Consider the following 22,483-nt stretch of genomic DNA (forward strand, 5'->3'; position numbering starts at 1 on the left):
AGCATTATGGGCCGAAGGGCCTGTAATGTGCTGTACATTTTCTATGTTTCTATGGAAACAGAGCAGGAAGAAGATATCGGTGTGAAGGAAACACCCCTGGAAGAGGAAGCAGAGGAAATTTTTGTAACTGGGTCTCGGAGCTATGTAGATGAGTAGCCATGGACTGGGTGGGCTGTGGTGAAGGAACCAAGTGAAGAATTAGTTTCACGATCAATGCCAAGGGTTTGCTCAGATCAGGTGGCGGAACTGGTGGCCCTGATAGAAGAACTGTGCTACGGTAAAGGTCGACAAGCAAGTATATATACTGACAGCCAGTATGCCTTCAGGTTGTACATGATTATCTGATAGCATGGGCATGACGAGGATTTGTAACAACAAGTGCAGGTATTCATCTCAGGCACCTAATACAACTGCTGGAAGCAGTGAGTCTGCCAGTAGAGGTGGCAGTAAGTAAAGTAAAATCCCACCAGAAAGCAATGAGTAAGGAGCAGAAAGGAAGTGAGTGGACAGACATCAATGCAAAGAAGGGAGCAGAGGAACGAGGCAATTGAAATTGCAAGTGTGCAGGAAGAAACAACTGAAGCCAGTTTAATAAAGTTATATGAAGAGGTGGTGGCAGGAAAGGATAAAGGAGGGACCAGCTGGGAGCTGGACCCATGGTGAAGAAGGAGTTGTAGTGGCCCCACCATGCATTAGGCAGATGCTACTGAAGTTATATCATGTGGTGATGTACCAGAGAAGGCAAAGCATGATTTTGACTCTCCTGCAGGACTGGTGGTGGCCAGGGATGGGTGGGGATGTTGAGAAATTCTGCCGCCATTTCACCATTTCTGTTCAGCAGAACCCTGGTAAAGGCATAAAGCTACAGCTGGCGAACCAGCCATGGCCAAGGGGACCCTGGGAAAACATCCAGAGGGTCTTCTAAAAGGCAGGAAGAAAAACTAATGTCTAATAATTATGGATCACTTCACCCAGTGGGTAGAGGCTTTCCAAACAAGGGACTGTACTGCCAGCACTGTGCATGGGTTCTCCTCCCAAGGTGGGGAACCCCAGTCCAGGTGGACTCACATCAAGGAGCACATTTTACAGGGAAATGAGATGTCCTACCACCCTCAGAGTTCAGGAATGGTAGAAAGGATAAACCAAAGAATCAAGAATGCCTTAGCCAAAGTTATAACCGAGATGGGAAAGACATGGGTTGATGTATTACCAGGAATCCTGACGAGATTGCGAGCAACCCCGAACCGCATGTTAGGTCTCAGCCCCTACGAATTATCGATGGGGCAAACAATGTGATTCCCTTATGGGGTAATTACGGGTTGCAGTGAGCCTGGGACTTGCAGGGATAGAATAACACAGTATGTGAAGGACCTTTCTACCCAACTTAAAGTGTTGAAGGACTAAGCAAAACATCAGTAGCATACTGTTAATTAAAGAGAGCCGGAAGGAAAGGAGATAGTTCTCCCACAGCCAGGTGACCAAGTCAAGGTGATGACGCGGCCTGAAAGGGCAGGGATTGCTCCCAGATGGATAGGTCTACAGATGGTGCTTTTAACAAGAGACACTTGTGTCTGTGTGCAGACTCGGCGAGGCAGCCAATGGAAACTCTGACCCCAGGTTAAACCGTACAATTCACCTTCTTGTGGCCTCAACAGACAGAGAGAGGGACCATGTAATTACAGAGAATCTAAGAGATGAACACCAGCTGGCCACACCAGACCTAACCACAGTTGATAGAAACACACCCACAGCAAACTCGAAGACAGAAGACGCCGAGCATGTGACAGAAACCCGTGAATAGCATGCTAAAATTTAATGGTAACGGCACTCAGTAATGAAGGCTGGTTGTTGAAGGTAGACCATTAGTTGAATAACATAGAATAGAAAATATACTGGGGAAAATAGCTGGGGAGGAATTTAAGTTAAAGCAGAGACATCAGGTTCCACAACGTTGATGGCATGGCAGACTGAGAACAATTGCACACTGCATTTGAAGGCAGTCACCCCCAGACCCAATTGGGAGTGAATACAGATGAGCTGGGGCCTTTCAGCAGTCGGTTCAGTTTGGAAGTGGGTGCCACTAGGGAGAGATGCTTGCAGTCATTCAAATAACAGACCACCCCAACTTCTTCTTGTACATCGATGAGAGGGTCTGTGAGCCTGGTACATTTACCTTGCTGGTGCCCTTGGAAAGAGATAATGAAGGGGTGAAGACAAGGAATGTAATTAAGCTGCAGTTGGCCAACAGGGAAAGAGCCAACAAGTATATGAATGAAGCTGCATTTCTGAAGACTGTTGTTCATATTTCTAGAATAATCTCTCTGCTTGGCATTTTATAGGTAGCCATTAGTAGATGTAGATACACATAGAGTAATTGGAATGGTTCCAAAGTAGGGAATTTCTGCTCTCCTATTCGAGTAGATCCTCCTCAAGGTTGGCCTTTCCTGGTACAAATTTATTTTATCCAGGAAGCTTAAAAGCAGGGACTGTTAGGTCATTTTTGGGGTTAGGACATAAATTGAATGTTGACTTCAGAGACCAACCTTCAGATCTGAATATGCATTGAAGATTAAATCTAAAATGCAACAATGAACAATGGGTAGGCAACGCTGATTTAAATTTGTTATTTGTGTGTACTTGGGTGTCTGTAGTGTGGGTATGAAGGACAGAAAGGGGTGTATAATTCAAAGGAAGTATTGTAAATCTGGATTTGTTTGAATTGTCCTGAATTTTTCTTTGATCTTTAGCACATAAAATGTTGTGTAGGGCTGGGCCAAGCAGACCTTCTTCCAACGAAAAGGGCCTCAATATGGTGCCTGCTGTGTCTGTTTTGTTGAATAAAGAGGCTGCTTCATATCCACCACTACTTCTCTGTGGTGACTTCATTCACACAACAACAGAGGCATGACGTAGATTGGGAGTCAGCTTCACCGAGCACCTACACCCTGTCTGTCAGAAAAAGCAGGATCTCCCAATAGCCACCTACTTCAATTCTACATCCCATTCCCATTCCAACTTGTCAGTCCATGGCTTTCTCTTCTGCTATGATGTGGCCGCACTCAGATTGGAGGAGCAACATATTCTGTCTGGGTAGCCTCCAATCTGATGGAATGAACGTCAATCGATCGAACTTCCAGTAAATCCTCCTCCCCTTCACCTTTCGCCAATCCTCTCCCCCTCTATCATCTTATCTCCTTACCTGCCCATCACCTCCCTCTGGTGCTACTGCCCCTCTCCTATCAGATCCCCACTCTTCCAGCCCTTTATCTGTCACCAGTCAACTTCCCGGATCTTTACTTCAGCCCCTCACCAGGTTTCACCTATTACCAATTACTTCTTCCTCCCCTCCCCCACATTCTTACTCTAGCTTTTCGTACTACTTTCCAGTTTTGATGAAGGGTTTCAGCCCAAAACGGCAACTGTTTACTCTTTTCCTGAGACCTCCACACCCAGCACTAAAGAACTAGAATGTCTCTGGTGCTTCCTGCTCCCTCCTCTCTCTCTCTTCAACCATGATTCCCCTCTCCCTGCCCCCTTACTACTCTCAGTCCACAATAGAGACCCATATCAGAGGCAGGTTATGAAATTTTTTTTTGCTGCAGTGGCAGCACAGTGCAATACATAAAGTTGTCCTGTTGGGTTTGGTCTTCCACTGATTTTATTGCATTTCCTGTATTTACTGAGATTGCCTGCAAGAAAATGAATTTCATGTTGTATATGGTGACGTATATGCACATTAACAATACATTTACTTTCAACATTGATTGCCTGTCCATAAAGTGACATTAGTCACAGGAGTTTCTATGCACAAGGTGATTGACTGGAAATGATAAAGCAGTGTTGGTGGAGTGAGTTAGTGGGTGCAGGTGTTCATAAGCCTTATTCCTTGGGGAAAGTAACTGTTCTTGAGCGGTCCTGGCACAGATGCTACACAGTCTCCTTGCCCAGAGTGGGGCAAACAGTCCATGAACAGGATGGCTGGGACTGGGACCTTTCATGATGCTTCTGGCCCTTTGCTAGCACTGTTCTGGATATACGTCTTTGATAGTGAGTAGAGAGAAAAAAATATAGGAAATGGGAACAAACACAACAAAACAAACCTGCAACACTTGGGCGATTTATTCTCACAGCAAATCTTTGCGCTGCCATGGTTCATGATCATCTTCTTCTCAATGTGCGAGAACGAGATTCGCCACATTTCTGCAACAATTAAAACAGAGTTGAAATCGCGACAAATGCTGTTAACCATGCTATTTGGCAGCTGTCCCTGTGACACCACCCCTTTGACTGTGGACTCTGGTAAAAGGCTTTGTGTTGTGACTGGGTTAGACTGACCCATATGCATTCCTATTCCTGTAAAAGCCATTAATAAAACAAATAGATCTCAAATTTCAAGGGAACATTCCACAGGGCTTTCTCTTCATGCTGCCATAAGGTTTGCAAACAGAAACTACACTTACAGGTACGCCGGCTATTCTGCTGATATTATAGAGCAAACATAAGAACTGAAGACATTCCAACAGTAATTTCACCATCCCACAATACTCAAGCAAATTCTTTTGTACAAGTGAACATGGAAAACATTATCTCATTCTGTAGGTGGGGGCAGGTGGCTTGCTCATTATGTATAACAATAAATTATATTTAAAGTGCTTTGAATACAGCAAAATGGATAGAAGTTTGGCTGACAGACAGGAGGCAAAGAAGGATTCCTTTTCTGGTTGGCTGTCAGTGTGTGTTTCACAGGGGTTAGTGTTGGGACCGCTTCTTTTCACATTATATATCAATGATTTGGATGATAGGATTGATGGATTTGTCTCAAAGTTTGGGGATGATATGAAGATAGGTGGAGGGCTCATGGTGCTGAGGAAGCAGGGAGTCTGCAGACAGATTTAGATTAGAAGAATGGGTAAAGAAGTAGCAGATGGAATGTAGTGTCGGGAAGTGTACCGTCATGTACTTTGATAGGTTGAACAAAGGAGTAGACTATATTCTAAATCGTGGGAAAATTCAGAAATCAGAGGTGCAAAGGTTTTGGGAATCCTCATGCAGCATTCCCTAAAGGTTAACTTGCCAGTTGATTCGGGAGCCATTGCAATGTTAGCATTCATTTCAGGGACTAGAAAAGCAAGGATGTCATGCTGAGACTTTATAAGATATAGATCAGATGACACGTGGAGTATTGTGAGCAGTTTTGGGTTCCTTATCTAAGAAAAGATGTGCTGGCAATGGAGAGGGTGCACAGGAGCCTAGTTACTTGTGCCATTCTCCACTGACGAGGCATTTTCGCCCAAGAACTGCTGCCTACTAGATTTTATTTTGTTTTTCACGCCATTCTCTGTAAACTCTGGACACTGTTGTGCATGAAAATCCCAGGAGATCAGCAGTCTCTGAGATACTCAAACCACCCCTTAGCTTAAAGAGGGTGCCTTATGAGAATAGGTTGAGTGAACTTGGCCTTTTCTTCTTGGAGTGACGGAGGATGAGAGGTGACCTGATAGAGGGGTAATAGATGGTGAGAGGCATTGAGCGAGTGGAAAGCCGGAGGCTTTTCCCCAGGGTTGAAATAGCCAACATGAGGGGGCACAGTTTTAAGGTGCTTGGAAGTAGGTACAGAGGGGATGTCAGGGATCAAATTTTCACAAAGGGAGGAGTGGGTGCATGGAATGCACTGCCAGCGGTAGAGGTGGAGGCAGATACAATAGAATTTTTTAAGAGACTCTTAGATAGGTATACAGAGCTTAGAAAAATATAAGGCTGTGCGATAGGGAAATTCTAGGCAGTTTCTAGAGTAGATTTCATGGTTGGCACAACACTGTGGGCCAAAGGGCCTGTTATGTGCTGTAGATTTCTATGTTCCATGTTCACCCCGCCTGGCACCAACATTCATTCCACAGTCAAAGTCACTTAGATCACATTTCTTCCCCATTCGGATGTTTGGTCTGAACAACAACTGAACCTCTTGACCACGTCTGCATTCTTTTATGCATTGAGTTGCTGTCACATGACAGGCTGATTAGATATTTGTATTAACAAGCAAGTGTACAGTGTACTTAACAAAGTACCCACTGAATGTATATTTACTAAGATAATTGAAACACTATGGTCATGACCTATTTGCCTTCATTTTCTGCTAATGCAATTTTTTAGAAACGTCTGTGGTAGCACACCTTTCTGTGATTCAATTTGGACTCCTTCTGTATTCTCAAGTGGCTGTTGTTTTGGCACCAGATAAAATGGCTTTCGTCTGAATTCACTCCTGACCTTGTTTCCCAACCAGTTTTCAATTTTCAGACCTTCAGTCGTGCTTTGTGGCCAGCTCTGTGACGTCACTTCCAGAGCTAACACCATGTCCAGCGAGATCCATCCGCTGTCTCCCTCAATCGCGAGTGTCACAGCTGGGCTTCCCGATTTCTTCCTTTCCATCTTTATATTGTATCCTGTAAACACTGACACAGAAATGAGTAAACCTCTCTTGAGCTTTGATTACAGAAGAACTCTGGCATGGATGGCCCCAAGCCTGGCTGCAAAATGAACATTGGGCTAGCGACCTCATCCCATAGAAACCCAGAACTACAGAATAGCTCCAAAGGCCTCCTCCCTGGGTCAGAATGGGCCTTTGCCTGGAAGACATATGATGGGCTACACCTGGAGACATCTTGAAAGACTGGCCAAGGACAGAGGACTCTGTTGTTGTGAGCTGTTGTTGGCCTATACCCCAGTAGAGGTGATGGGCTAACTAGCTTTGATTACAATAGGTAACTACAACATGATCCATGAATAAAATATCCAGATATGGCAGATGGAACTCAATGTAAACAAGTATGAAGTGTTGCACTTTGGGAGGACGATCTAGGATAGAACTTACACAATGAAAGCTGGGGTATGAGGAGCGCAGTACAACAGGGGGATCTGGCGATACAGATCCATAATTCCTTGAAAGTGGTGTCAACATGTAGATAGGGTCATAAAGAGAGTTTTTGACACATTGGCCTTCATAAACCAAAGTACTGTGTACAGGAGATGGGATGTTATAAGACCTAATTTGGAACATTGTGTGCAGCTCTGGTCACTTACCGACAGCAAAAGTATCAATAAGATTGAAAGAGTACAAAGAAAATGTACAGAATGTTGCCAGGACTTGAGTTACAGGGAAAGATTAAATGTTAGAAGAATAAAGGGAGATTTGATAGAGGTATACAAGATTTTGAGGTGTATAGATAGGGTAATTGCAAGCAGGCTTTTTCCACTGAACTTGGGCAAGACTAGAACTAGAACTGTTTGGTTAAGGGTGAAAGGTGAAATATTTCAGGGGAACCTGAGGGTGTAGAGAAGTTTGGATAAGTACATGGCTGGGGAGTGCATGGAGGACTATGGGTCAATAGGACTAGGCAGAATAATAGTTCAGCAAGTACTGGATGGACCAAAGGGCCTGTTTCTGTGCTGTGGTGCTCTATGACATTAAATAACTTAGTAGATTCCTCTACTGTAGTCACTGAGAAGAAACAAAGCCATACTGAAGTGACCAGTGGTCTGATCCTTATCCTGTTTGGAAGAACCTGGAGATTGGGCAGCACCAAAGACCTCAGGCTACGTCCACACTACGCCAGATAATTTTGAAAACGAAGCCTTTTCTCTTCGTTTTGACCTTCCGTCCACACTGAAACGGCGTTTTCAGCCCCCGAAAATGGAGATTTTCAGAAACGGTCTCCAGAGTGAATAAATCTGAAAACGCCTAATATACGTTGCAGTGTGTACGGGGTAACCAGAGCTTTTTAAAACCGCTGTCATGACATGCTGGAACAGATGGCGACAGCCCGGCATTTCATTGTTTTCTTCTTCTTATTATTATTATTATTACTACTTTATTATCGCCAAACAATTGATACTAGAGTGTACAATCATCACAGCGATATTTGATTCTGCCCTTCGCAGAACCTAACAATTTCAGAACAGACGGCAACGAGACTGAAGCCAGAAGGGTTAGAAATGTACTCACCAAATACTTTAACCCATAGCTTACTGAATAAATAGGTATACTCACTTTACCCTGTTTTCTGTCCTTGCTTGTATGAAGGTGGTTTACCTATTTATGCAAGTTCTTCTCTGACAATAGATGTGTAACAGCCTAATGTAACATTGTATGGAAATACAGGATAACACTGATGCAGACGTTTTATACATTTGACAAGGTGCTTTACTAATGCAACAGAGTTTTAGTCAGTTTTTCAATGTTCGTCGTCAGCCGGGTCATACTGTCCGTGAACTCCCTGTCGGTTGCCTCCATACGCTCCAGTATTTGTTTTTTTTTTAGTTTTAAGTCCTCCTGCACGAGAGCCAATTCCTTTTAAGTTTTTCTACTCTGTAACTGGACAAACACGCACCAAGTATATCATTTCCTCTTTGCTTGTTTTCTGTGTGTCCTGCGCATGCCCAGTAGGAGGAGATTCGCCCAAATATCCGTCTAATGTGGACAGAGATATTTTGAAAAAAACTTAGTGTGGACGCCTACTGTTTTTACTCGAAACCGGCGTTTTCAAAATTATCCAGCGTAGTGTTGACGTAGCCTCAGTCACTGAATGTGTGGGATTTGCAGTTTCTCCCTGTAACTATTGTTTCTTACCACATTCCAAACATGGGCAGGTTGTCAGCCTAATCAGCCATTGCAAATTACTGTAAAGCCTGATTTATACTTCTGCGTAACTGGACGCCGTAACATACGCACGTTGGGAGCATTTATACCTGTGCGTTGGTGTGTCTGCATCACACGGCAATTCGCGCAATTCACGCATGCGCACTCACCTGCCCGCACGAGGCTTCATGGTCATGGTAGTCTCGGGTAACAAGACGCGAGCGTCTTTTCTTGTGCGAAATGTGTCCTCCATAATTTCGGAGGTCTGTAAGGCTTTATGGAGAGCATTGCAGCCAAAGTTCCTTCTCTGCCCTTCAGTCGCCCAGTGGGAAGCTACTGCAGCGTAGGACGACATGCGATGCTACCAAGCGGATCAATCACAGTTGTTGCGTTTTGCGTTGCCGCGATGCACAGTTACATTTTGAGAGAGGTGCGCGTTGCAGCAACGCAAGCTCTCGCGTAGGGCTCCGCGTCGGTTTTGCGGCAATGCAGACTTTACGGCGACTCGTTGACGCAGAAGTATAAATCAGCCTTGAGTGCAATGTGATAAGTAGAAGCTTGTGGGGAGGGGGGAGGGTTAGTGGGAACATAAGGATTAGCAGACATCCCACCTCTCCCAGAAGTTCCAGGAGTCTCCCGCATATTAATAGTGGCTCCCTGATGCCCGCAAGTTATATAAAATGTCCCGGAAATCAATTTTTTTGAAAGAGAAAGTGAGCGAGAGAGTGCATGAGAGAGAGAGAGAGCGCGAGTGCGAGAGAGAGAGAGACCGCGCGTGAGAGAGAGAGAGCGAGTGCGAGAGAGAGCGAGAGAGAGAGCGCGCATGAGAGAGAGAGAGCGCGCGAGAGAGAGAGAGCGTGCGTGAGAGAGAGCGAGTGCGAGAGAGAGAGAGCGAGTGCGAGAGAGAGCGAGTGCGAGAGAGAGAGCGAGTGCGAGAGAGAGCGTGCGTGAGAGAGAGAGCGAGTGCGAGAGAGAGAGAGAGTGCGAGAGAGCGAGAGAGCGCGTGAGAGAGAGAGCGCGCGTGAGAGAGAGCGAGTGCGAGAGAGAGAGTGCGTGAGAGAGAGTGAGTGAGAGAGAGAGAGCGCGAGAGAGAGCGAGTGCGAGAGAGAGCGAGTGCGAGAGAGAGCGAGTGCGAGAGAGAGAGCGAGTGCGAGAGAGAGCGAGTGCGAGAGAGAGAGCGAGTGCGAGAGAGAGCGAGTGCGAGAGAGAGAGCGAGTGCGAGAGAGAGAGAGCGAGTGCGAGAGAGAGAGCGAGTGCGTGAGAGAGAGAGCGCGCGCGTGAGAGAGAGAAAGAGCGAGTGCGAGAGAGAGACCGCGCGTGAGAGAGAGAGAGCGAGTGCGAGAGAGAGAGAGAGTGCGAGAGAGAGAGAGAGCGAGAGAGAGAGCGCGGGTGAGAGAGAGAGAGCGCGCGAGAGAGAGAGCGTGCGTGAGAGAGAGCGAGTGCGAGAGAGAGAGCGAGTGCGAGAGAGAGAGCGAGTGCGAGAGAGAGAGAGCGAGTGCGAGAGAGAGAGCGCGCGTGAGAGAGAGAGAGCGAGAGAGAGCGCGCGCGTAAGAGAGCGAGTGCGTGAGAGAGTGCGAGAGAGAGCGCGCGTGAGAGAGAGGAGAGTGAGAGAGAGAGAGAGCGAGTGCGAGAGAGCGCGTGAGAGAGAGCGCGTGCGAGAGAGCGTGCGTGAGAGAGAGAGCGAGAGAGAGAGCGTGCATGAGAGAGAGCGAGTGCGAGAGAGAGCAAGTGCGAGAGAGAGAGAGCGAGTGCGAGAGAGAGCATGCGTGAGAGAGAGAGAGCGAGTGAGTGCGAGAGAGAGCGAGCGAGTGCGAGAGAGAGCGAGTGCGAGAGAGAGAGCGCGCGTGAGAGAGAGAGAGCGAGTGCGAGAGAGAGAGAGCGAGTGCGAGAGAGAGCGTGCGTGACAGAGAGAGAGCGAGTGAGAGAGAGAGAGCGAGTGCGAGAGAGAGAGCGAGTGCGAGAGAGCGAGAGAGCGCGTGAGAGAGAGAGCGCGCGTGAGAGAGCGAGTGCGAGAGAGAGAGTGCGTGAGAGAGAGAGAGCGAGTGCGAGAGAGAGAGAGAGAGAGCGAGAGAGAGAGAGAGCGAGTGCGAGAGAGAGAGAGCGAGTGCGAGAGAGAGAGAGAGCGAGTGCGAGAGAGAGAGAGCGAATGCGAGAGAGAGCGAGTGCGAGAGAGAGAGCGAGTGCGAGAGAGAGAAAGCGAGTGCGAGAGAGAAAGCGAGTGCATGAGAGAGAAAGCGCGCGCGTGAGAGAGAGAGCGAGTGCGAGAGAGAGAGCGCGTGTGAGAGAGAGAGTGAGAGAGAGAGAGAGAGAGAGCGAGTGCGAGAGAGAGAGCGCGCGTGAGAGAGAGAGAGAGTGAGTGAGAGAGAGAGCGAGTGCGAGAGAGAGAGAGCGAGTGCGAGAGAGAGCGCGTGAGAGAGTGCGAGAGAGAGAGAGCGCGTGAGAGAGAGAGCGAGAGAGAGAGCGTGCGTGAGAGAGAGAGAGCGAGAGAGAGCGTGCGTGAGAGAGAGAGCGAGTGCGAGAGAGAGAGAGCGAATGTGAGAGAGAGAGCGCGCGTGAGAGAGAGAGCGAGTGCGAGGGAGAGAGCGAGTGCGAGAGAGAGAGAGCGAGAGAGAGAGCGCGCGAGAGAGAGAGAGCAAGAGAGAGAGAGCGAGTGCGAGAGAGAGAGCGCACGTGAGAGAGAGAGAGAGCGAGAGAGAGCGAGTGTGAGAGAGAGAGAGAGCGCGTGAGAGAGAGAGCGCGCGTGAGAGAGAGAGCAAGTGCGAGAGAGAGAGAGCAAGAGAGAGAGAGCAAGTGAGAGAGAGCGAGAGAGCGAGTGCGAGAGAGAGCGCGTGAGAGAGAGCGCGCGAGAGAGAGAGCGAGTGCGAGAGAGAGAGAGCGCGTGAGAGAGAGCGAGAGAGAGAGCGCGAGAGAGAGAGCAAGAGAGAGAGCGAGTGCGAGAGAGCAAGAGAGAGAGCGAGTGAGAGAGAGAGCGAGTGCGAGAGAGAGCGCGTGAGAGAGTGCGCGTGAGAGAGAGAGAGCGAGTGCGAGAGAGAGAGAGCGCGTGAGAGAGAGAGAGAGAGAGAGAGAGAGAGAGAGAGAGAGAGAGAGCGCGAGAGAGAGAGAGAGAGCGAGTGCGAGAGAGAGCGAGCGCGGGAGAGAGAGCGAGTGCGAGAGAGAGAGAGCGCGCGCGTGAGAGAGTGAGCGAGTGCGAGAGAGAGAGCGAGAGCGCGTGTGAGAGAGAGAGAGAGCGAGTGCGAGAGAGAGAGAGAGAGAGCGAGCGCGCGTGAGAGAGAGAGAGAGCACGTGTGAGAGAGAGAGCGAGTGCGAGAGGGAGAGAGCGAGTGCGAGAGAGCGAGTGCGAGAGAGCGAGTGCGAGAGAGAGAGAGCGCGAGAGAGAGAGAGCGCACGTGAGAGAGAGAGAGAGCGAGTGCGAGAGAGAGAGAGAGAGCGCGCGTGAGAGAGAGAGAGAGAGCACGTGTGAGAGAGAGAGAGAGCGAGTGCGAGAGGGAGAGAGCGAGTGAGAGAGAGAGCGCGAGAGTACGCCATGGCAGTGATCCAAAAAAAGAAAATATAAAACATACGTCACCCCAGACTACACTAAAGTGTACCCCTGCCTAATAGGAGTCAAAAATAATGACAGTGTTGCTCGCTGCGCTGTTTGCAACAGTGACTTTTCTATTGCCCCTGGTGGGTTAAAATGTAAAAGACATGCTGAGGTGAGTTTAACAGTTGTCATTCATTCATTAACCAATTTCCCCCAGGATCAATAAAGTATAGAAACATAGAAACATAGAAACATAGAAAATAGGTGCAGGAGTAGGCCATTCGGCCCTTCGAGCCTGCACCGCCATTTATTATGATCATGGCTGATCATCCAACTCAGAACCCAGCCTTCCCTCCATACCCCCTGACCCCTGTAGCCACAAGGGCCATATCTAACTTCCTTTTAAACATAGCTAATGAACTGGCCTCAACAGTTTGCTGTGGCAGAGAATTCCACAGATTCACCACTCTCTGTGTGAAGAAGTTTTTCCTAACCTCGGTCCTAAAAGGCTTCCCCTCTATCCTCAAACTGTGACCCCTCGTTCTAGACCTCCCCAACATCGGGAACAATCTTCCTGCATCTAGCCTGTCCAATCCCTTTAGGATCTTATACGTTTCAATCAGATCCCCCCTCAATCTTCTAAATTCCAACGAGTACAAGCCCAGTTCATCCAGTCTTTCTTCATATGAAAGACCTGCCATCCCAGGAATCAATCTGGTGAACCTTCTTTGTACTCCCTCTATGGCAAAGATGTCTTTCCTCAGATTAGGGGACCAAAACTGCACACAATACTCCAGGTGTGGTCTCACCAAGGCCTTGTACAACTGCAGTAGTACCTCCCTGCTCCTGTACTCGAATCCTCTCGCTATAAATGCCAGCATACCGTTCGCCTTTTTCACCGCCTGCTGTACCTGCATGCCCACTTTCAATGACTGGTGTATAATGACACCCAGGTCTCGTTGCACCTCCCCTTTTCCTAATCGGCCACCATTCAGATAATAATCTGTTTTCCTATTTTTGCCACCAAAGTGGATAACTTCACATTTATCCACATTAAATTGCATCTGCCATGAGTTTGCCCACTCACCCAACCTATCCAAGTCACCCTGCATCCTCTTAGCATCCTCCTCACTGCTAACACTGCCACCCAGCTTCGTGTCATCCGCAAACTTGGAGATGCTGCATTTAATTCCCTCATCCAAGTCATTAATATATATTGTAAACAACTGGGGTCCCAGCACTGAGCCTTGCGGTACCCCACTAGTCACCGCCTGCCATTCTGAAAAGGTCCCGTTTATTCCCACTCTTTGCTTCCTGTCTGCTAACCAATTCTCCACCCACACCAATACCTTACCCCCAATACCGTGTGCTTTAAGTTTGCACACTAATCTCCTATGTGGGACCTTGTCAAAAGCCTTTTGAAAATCCAAATATACCACATCCACTGGTTCTCCCCTATCCACTCTACTAGTTACATCCTCAAAAAATTCTATGAGATTCGTCAGACATGATTTTCCTTTCACAAATCCATGCTGACTTTGTCCGATCATTTCACCGCTTTCCAAATGTGCTGTTATCACATCCTTGATAACTGACTCCAGCAGTTTCCCCACCACCGACGTTAGGCTAACCGGCCTATAATTCCCCGGTTTCTCTCTCCCTCCTTTTTTAAAAAGTGGGGTTACATTAGCCACCCTCCAATCCTCAGGAACTAGTCCAGAATCTAACGAGTTTTGAAAAATTATCACTAATGCATCCACTATTTCTTGGGCCACTTCCTTAAGCACTCTGGGATGCAGACCATCTGGCCCTGGGGATTTATCTGCCTTTGACTATGACTATGACTATTAGCATAGCTAACGTTATATAAACTAGCTGGCTAGCTGCTAAGGAGCGGCAGACATCCCACCTCTCCCGGAAGTTCCGGAGTCTCCCGCAAATTGATGGTGCTACTTCCCTGAAATGAGTTTTTGTAGGGTGGGATGTCTGGATTCGTGTTAATGGGCAGTGATGTTCAGGGCAAACAAGATGGGCCAAATGGCCTGCTCCTGTGCTATATCTTTCTATGGGTCTCTATTAGACCAGGAAGAAGTAATTCATCTCTAGTGTCCCTTCACTACCTACATGGCCACAGCTGATTTACTTCTCAACTATGTTAACCTGCTCTTCCTCCACAATCTCGGATATGACCATCTGAATTGACCGTCAAACATAAATCAATACCACAGCTCACCGAATCCCTTCCAGTTGTGGATCGCATTGGCACAATTGCCACCAACCCTTCAACATGCAACTGTTAAACCCCAAGAGATTCTGCAGATGCTGGAAATCCAGAGTAACACACACAAACTGCTGCAGAATTCAGCAAATCAGGCAGCATCTCTGGAGTACGAATAAAGAATTGACATTTAATCTACCCTATAGGTGCTGCCTGACCTGCTGAGTTCCTCAGAAATTTTGTGTGTGTTTCTCTACAACTTCTAAGCTCTTGGATGAAGTCCTGAGGAGGACAGTCATCACCAGATGTCCTTGCAGCAAAGCACAATCCAGAATCCACTGTACCATAAGCAAGTTGTCTGACAGTGTAGTAAGGTGTAAATTATGCATCTGCCAACCAACCTGTCAACGACTTTATTGCGTCCATTATGAGTTTCCTGAGGCAAGAAAGCATCTTTTCAGCTGAAAGCATTCCGTCATCAGAAACAAATGAAGCGAGAGGGTTCCTATGAGCACATCTCTTAAATGCAACTTGGTAGAAAGCACCTTCAGAATCTATCTCTTCATACTCGATTCTTTCAACGGGGACTGTGATCATTACATCAAATTCGTTTGGTTCTGAAATCTGTAGAGGTCAGAGATTTAGAATTAAAATTAAGCTCATCTTTCAAGTCAACTTTCATCCCAAAAACCTTCCTCAGTACTTTATGAAGGGCAATTTCCATCTGCAAAACTCCAATCCATTGTTCATTTGCCTCTAATGCCCACTTTCCCCAATACCTTAGTGTGAGATAAACTGTGCAGTTAATCATACTTTATCAAGCATCAAATGGCCCCCAGCCTTTGACTGACATGAAGTGTGACTTCTCCCACCTGGACTTTTTCTCTCCCAGCATTACACAGTACAATGATGTAGCATGCAGCAAAATACTGCATGAATCTACTGTACAAGAATGCTGTACAGTGTGGCCTCCTCAATATCGGTGAGACACGACATAGACTGAGGGACCATTTCGCATTGAGCACTGTTGCATCATCCACCACAAAAGGCAGCGTTTCCCAGTGGCCATCTATTTCAGTCTGGTTTCCCCATTCCCATTCTGACATGTCAGTCTATGGCCACGATGAGGCCATACTTGAGTTCAAAGAACAACACTTCATATTCTGTCTGGATAGCTCCAACCTGATAGCATGAACATTCTGACTTCCGGGAACTTCTCCCCTCTCCCTCCTGCTGCCTTCACAGACAGCAAACACAATACCATCACACTGTCTGGACGGGATCATTGCATGGAAGTCAATGCAAAGCCCAAACTTTACAATTTCAAAAGTCTGGAAGGCGAACGATCCTTCAGCTGACGAGAGGCTGAATAGTCAATGTTAACACAGGAGATTCTGCAGGTGCTGGAAATCCAGAGCAACACACGCTAAATGCTGGAGGAACTCAGCAGGTCAGGCAGCATCTATGAAGGGAAGTAAATGTTTCCAGCCGAGACCCTTCATTAGGATGGTTAATGTAAACTGCTGGAAAATAAACCCATAAAGGCACCAGTGGAAGGAAAACACAAACTCACTTTTAAAAAGCTGATCTCTGTCACTCACACCAGTGGTTCTCAATCTTTTTCTGCTCATGGCTCACTTATCACTTTTATTTACCTCTGTGGCCCCACCCTCCAGTAGTTGTTAAAGTTTTATTCAGTCAATTGTACTAGTTATTCTAATATATTCAATATTTATGTTTCAGCTTACAAGTACTATTAAATGTTAAATATATTCTTACAGGTGTATATGAAAAATAAAACTACTTCAAAGCTCTGAATACGATACACTATTGATAATATATCTAATATTTTTCAACCAGCAACAACAAAAAGCACTTCATATCATTACTTTGGGTATTTAATGACATCCTTGTGACTGATGCAAACCAGCAAGTTTTTGAATAACACACATAAAAGTTGTTGGTGAACACAGCAGGCCAGGCAGCATCCCTAGGAAGAGGTACGGTCAACGTTTTGGGCCGAGACCCTTCGTCAGGACTAACTGAAAGAAGAGCTAGTAAGAGATTTGAAAGTGGGAGGGGGAGGGGGAGATCCGAAATGATAGGAGAAGACAGGAGGGGGAGGGATGAAGCCAAGAGCTGGACAGGTGATTGGCAAAAGGGTTATGAGAGGATCATGGGACAGGAGGCCCAGGAAGAAAGAAAAGGGGGAGGGGAGAAACCCAGAGGATGGGCAAGGGGTATAGTGAGAGGGACAGAGGGAGAAAGAGGAGAGAGAGAAAAAGAGCTTCCTGCACGCATGCTGAACTCGTTGACTTCATTAACTTTGCCTCCAACTTTCACCTTGCCCTCAAGTTTACCTGGTCCATTTCTGACACCTCCCTCCCCTTTCTAGATCATTCTGTCTCTATCTCTGGAGGCAGCTTATCTACTGATGTCTACTATAAGCCTACTGACTCTCACAGCTATCTGGACTATTCCTCTTCTCACCCTGTCTCTTGCAAAAACGCCATCCCCTTCTCGCACTTCCTCTATCTCCACCACATCTGCTCTCAGGATGAGGCTTTTCATTCCAGGACGAAGGAAATGTCCCCCTTTTTTAAAGAAAGGGGCTTTCCTTCCTCCACCATCAACTCTGCTCTCAAACGCATCTCCCCCATTTCACGCACATCTGCTCTCACTCCATCCTCCCGCCACCCCACTAGGAATATGGTTCCCTTTGTCCTCACCTACCACCCCACCAGCCTCCGGGTCCAACATATAATTCTCCGTAACTTCCACCGCCTCCAATGGGATCCCACCACTAAGCACATCTTTCCCTCCCCCCCCCCCCGCTTTCCGCAGGGAACGCTCCCTACGCAACTCCCTTGTCCATTCGTCCCCCCGACTGATCTCCCTCCTGGCACTTATCCTTGTAAGCGGAACAAGTGCTACACATGCCCTTACACTTCCTCCCTCACTACCATTCAGGGCCCCGGACAGTCCTTCCAAGTGAGGCGACACTTCACCTGTGAGTCGGCTGGGGTGATATACTGCGTCCGGTGCTCCCGATGTGGCTTTCTATATATTGGCGAGACCTGACGCAGACTGGGAGATCATTTCGCTGAACACCTACACTCTGCCCGCCAGAGAAAGCAGGATCTCCCAGTGGCCACACATTTTAATTCCACGTCCCATTCCCATTCTGATATGTCTATCCACAGCCTCCTCTACTGTAAAGATGAAGCCACACTCAGGTTGGAGGAACAACACCTTGTATTCTGTCTGGGTAGCCTCCAACCTGATTGCATGAACGTTGACTTCTCAAACTTCCGCTAATGCCCCACCTTCCCCCTCGTGCCCCATCCGTTATTTATTGATATACACACATTCTTTTTCTCTCTCTCCTTCTTCTCCCTCTGTCCCCCTCACTATACCCCTTGCCCATCCTCTAGTTCCCCCCCCACTTTTCTTTCTTCCTAGGTCTCCTGTCCCATGACCCTCTCATATCCCTTTTGCCAATCAACTGTCCAGCTCTTGGCTCCATCCCTCCCCCTCCTGTCTTCTCCTATCATTTCGGATCTCCCCCTCCCCCTCCCACATTCAAATCTCTTACTAGCTCTTCCTTCAGTTAGTCCTGACGAAGGGTCTCGGCCCGAAACATTGACTGTACCTCTTCCTAGAGGTGCTGCCTGGCCTGCTGCATTCACCAGCAACTTTTACGTGTGTTGCTTGAAATTCCAGCATCTGCAGATTTCCTCGTGTTTAAGTTTTTGAATATCCAGTTTCAACTTGGTTAAAGATAATTGAAGATCACCTTTTTTTCACAATATCAGGACTGTTTAGAGCTTTTGAAAGCAGGTGAAAAGCTCAACTAAAACCACATTTAACTAGATAAGTGGTGGTAAATCCAATTACAAACAACTTTGCTTTCTCCCGGAGCTGAGTAAACTTATTTTTGAATATCACTAGTTATCCAGAAATTGTATTTCAGTTTTCGTTTATTGTCATTTAGAAATGCATGCATTAAAAAAAATGATACAACGTTCCTCCAGAATGATTACACAAGAAAACAGAGGACAAACCAAGACTAAAACTGACAAAACCACATAATTATAACATATAGTTACAACAGTGCAAAGCAATACCATAATTTGATAAAGAGCAGACCATGGGCACGGTAAAAAAAAGTTTCAAAGTCCCGATAGACTGATCATCCCATGCAGGCGGCAGAAGGGAGGAACTCTCCCTGCCATGAACCTCCAAGTGTCGCCTACTCACCGATGCAGCATCACTGGAAGCAACCGACTGCAGCGGACTCTGAGTCCGTCCGAAAACTTCAAGCCTCCAACCAGCCCCTCCGACACAGCCTCTCCGAGCACCATCCTCTGCTGAGTGCTTTGACCCCGCCCCAGCCGCCAAGCAACAAGCAAAGCCGAGGACTCGGGGCCTTCCCCTCCGGAGATTCTGGATCACACAGTAGCAGCAGCAGCGAAGCAGGCATTTCAGAAGTTTCTCCAGATGTTCCTCCGTGCTCTCACGTCCGTCTCCATCAAATCAGGATTGTGCACGGCACCCTACTTGATAAATAACAGACATCACCACCGGAGTGGCCGCTGTGAGCTGCGTCACGCCGCCATCTTCCCGCCGACAGCTGCCTTTGAATTTTGTTTGAGCTATTCTGCAGGTCAGAAAGACATTCTTGCAATGTGGTGTCAACATCATTCACATTCACCCCAAATGGATCCACCACCCAATCTGGAATATGCATCTCCAGGCAGACTCTGAACCAAAATTCCTTATCAATGTGCAGTTGTACACCTGTGTCGGGATGTCGTTCATCGACTATAGCTCAGCATTTAATACCATTATTCCCACAATCCTGATTGAAAAGTTGCTGAACCTGGGTCTCTGTGCCTCCCTCTGCAATTGGATCCTCAACTTCCTAGCCAGGAGACCACAATCTGTGCAGATTGGTGATAACATGTCCACCTTGCTGACGAACAACACTGGCGCACCTCAGGGGTGTGTGCTTAGCCCACTGCTTTACTCTCTAGATACACATGACTGTGTGGCTAGGCATAGCTCAAATACCATCTATAAATTTGCTGATGATACAGCCATTGCTGGTAGAATCTCACGTGGTGATGAGAGGGCGTACAGGAGTGACATATGCCATCTCGTGGAATGGTGCTGCAGCATCAACCTGGCACTCAATGTAAGTAAGATGAAAGAGCTAATTGTGAACTTCAAGAAGGGTAAGACGAAGGAACACATACCAATCCTCATAGAGCGATCACGTGGAGAGAGTGAGCAGTTTCAAGTTCCTGGGTGTCAAGATCTCTGAGGATCTAATCTGGTTCCAACATATCGATGTAGTTATAAAGAAGGCAAGACAGCAGCTACACTTCATTAGGAGTTTGAGGAGATTTGGCATGTCAACAAATACACTCAAAAACCTCTATAGTTGTACCATGGAGAGCATTCTGACAGGCTGCATCACTGTCTGGTATGGAGGGGATACTGCACAGGACCGAAAGAAGCTGAAGAAGGTTGTAAATTTAGTCAGCTCCATCTTGGGTACTAGCCTACAAAATACCCAGGACATCTTCAGGGAGCGGTGTCTCAGAAAGGCAGCGTCCATTATTAAGGACCTCCAGCACCCAGGGCGTGCCCTTTTCTCACTGCTACCATCAGGTAGGAGGTACAGAAGCCTGAAGGCACACACTTAGCGATTCAGGAACAGCTTCTTCCCCTCTGTCAACCGATTCCTAAATGGACATTGAACCCTTGGACACTACTTCACCCTTTTTTTCAATATACAGTATTTCTGTTTGTTTTTCACTTTTTTAATTCTATTCAATATACGTATACTGTAATTGATTTACTTATTATTATTTTTTTTTCTCTTCTTTATTATGCATTGCATTGAACTGCGGCTGCCAAGTTAACAAATTTCATATCACAAGCCGGTGATAATAAACCTGATTCTTATTCTATATAATCAGATCATCATCTTGCAATTCTATATTAAGAGTGGAAAGTGAAGGAAATTGCATAAACTCATCGTCCAATATTGTTGCTGAAAAGTTTGAGTCTTCCAAGTAAAGAGGTAATAGCCTCTTTGCATGATAAGAGATTGCGTTTTTTTTTCCCTAGTAACGATTTGTTTAATAAATTCAGTTTTTCATATATTTGGCAGGTAAAATATGTGGCATAGAAGTGACAATCTGGTGCCAAGGTCCTCATCACCTAGAAATGTTATAATACTTTCAAGAAAAGCAAATTAAGCTTCCTTTCAGAATATGATAAGTATCATGGATTTAATGGAAGTTGAAGTGCTAGATAGTGATGCAGTTATAGATTTCGCATGTTCTCTCTTCCGCAGTTTAGCCGTTTCCAGCAAACACTACAGCTGTAACTGCTGCCTTTGCGTCATTAGAGAAGTCAGTGCAAGGCAAACAGAATCGCTGATTGGCTTGTTGCAGGCAGTCCCGCCAAATCTGCATTTGGTGATTTGAGCGTGGATGTGGAGCGGGGCTCCGCGGGCCGCCCTGCAGGATTTGAAATGATTCCTGCATGGCCGAGCAGGAAACAAGACAACGGTTGACATGCCGCCACCCCCGCACTGACACACACAGGCTATATTGCCTCATTTGCATCAGGCACATTTTCCCATTGGTTTCATTGAGGATTCCAATCAAATCACATATGTTCGTTTACTTTTCTTTCTTTATATATTTTAGTAATATTTCATTAAAACGGTAAACATATGGCTCATTCAGAAATTCCCCAGTTTCTTGTGTTTATTTTTACTTGTGGCCCGTACGGAAATCGGGATGGCCCCTTGGGAAGACAAATGGTTCACCACTGGCTCAGAAGGCCAGCCACACTTACCTTCACTTTTTCATAGTAACTACCACTTGGCAATTTAGCGATGGACGCAAATCCAGGATATTTTTTAATGGAACGCAACAAATGGTCCACCACCTCGTTCACCATTCTCGCTGCTTTGGATCGCTCATCCGATCTAATCCGCAGATATTCGAGCACAGTCTTCAGCAGTTTGCTCAGGTCCCCAGATCCGTCGCTGCCGACAGTGCGCGGAGTCCTGATGACTTCGGCTCTCCCAGCCCTGTCAGCAATGTTTCCCTTGTCAACAGCAGTCCTGCCGGAAGCGGCAACAGCCCTGTCGGGAATTATTTGCTTGTCATCTGCAACTTTGATGGGAATGATTTTCTTGTGTCCAGCAGTCCTGCCAGAAATATTTCTCTTGTCACCAGCAAACATGCCAGGGATTATTCCCTTGTCACCAGCAACCGTACTCGGATTTTTTTCCTTCTGAACAGTAGCCCTGCCGGGAATTATTCCCTTGTCACCAGCATCCCTACTGGGATGTTTTTCCTTCTGAACAGCGGCCCTGCCGGGAATTATTCCCTTGTCACCAGCATCCCTACTAGGATTTTTTTCCTTCTGAACAGCAGCCCTGCCGGGAATATTTCTATCGCCTCCAGAAGCCTTGCTGGGAATGGGGGTGACACCATTGTCAGCAATAGATCTGCCGTTGCCGGCATACTTTTCACTTCCGACTCTCTTCTTGCCGCCGAGATCTGCGGGGCTGTTGTTTTCAGCGCCAGCAACTTTGCTGTGGCCCGGCCGCCTCTCTGGGTTTTCTCCTCGGTGGCCCTTGGGCTTGGTGCCGGTAGCCTTGCCACATCTGGCGGGCTTATCCGGAGCGGTGCTGATCTCTAAGTGACCGGCTCCTCTCGGTGCCTTATTCTGGCTCATCTCCAGCTCCTTCAATAAGGCGGCTCCAGTGTAACGGGTTCCTAATGCGGAGCCTCGACAATTCACGCCCCTCACAGACGCTGCTCGACCGCTGCTTTCTTCTCGCAGACTAGGCGTTCTGAACCACCCCCCCCCCCACCCCGACTCTCACGGTCTCGGGCCCCGCCCCACGTCAGTTTCCGGTCCCAAGCCCCGCCCCTGCCAGTACGTCCTGTCAACCTCTGCAGGTAAGCAAGCATCTTTGGAGAGTAATGAAGAGTTGACGTTTCGGGCCGAGGATCTTCATCAGGTTTCCTATCCCAAGCTACGACCCCGTCAATCCTCACCCAATCCCCATCTCAAC

At 47.2% G+C, this 22,483-nt stretch overlaps 1 protein-coding gene across 3 annotated transcripts in view; it reads right to left on the reverse strand.

Annotated features, from left to right (window-relative positions):
* cgasa (cyclic GMP-AMP synthase a) overlaps window positions 1-22,254 on the reverse strand; it is a 40,917-nt gene extending 18,663 nt beyond the window's left edge. Inside the window, exons 1-4 of one of the 3 annotated variants that reach the window (XM_063071536.1) lie at window positions 21,250-22,254; window positions 14,775-14,997; window positions 6,171-6,440; window positions 4,101-4,200 (exon numbers count right to left, since the gene is read on the reverse strand). In XM_063071536.1, coding sequence (XP_062927606.1) covers window positions 4,101-4,200; window positions 6,171-6,440; window positions 14,775-14,997; window positions 21,250-22,140 — 1,484 coding nt within the window. In that variant the 5' untranslated portion in view covers window positions 22,141-22,254. Of the gene's footprint in view, window positions 1-4,100; window positions 4,201-6,170; window positions 6,450-14,774; window positions 14,998-21,249 lie in introns of all 3 variants that reach the window. The other 2 variants (XM_063071545.1, XM_063071526.1) reach the window with 2 other exon arrangements.
* Window positions 22,255-22,483: the final 229 nt, after the last annotated feature.

This window comes from Mobula hypostoma, chromosome 2, assembly GCF_963921235.1.
Source record: "Mobula hypostoma chromosome 2, sMobHyp1.1, whole genome shotgun sequence".
Classification (NCBI taxonomy): domain Eukaryota; kingdom Metazoa; phylum Chordata; class Chondrichthyes; order Myliobatiformes; family Myliobatidae; genus Mobula; species Mobula hypostoma.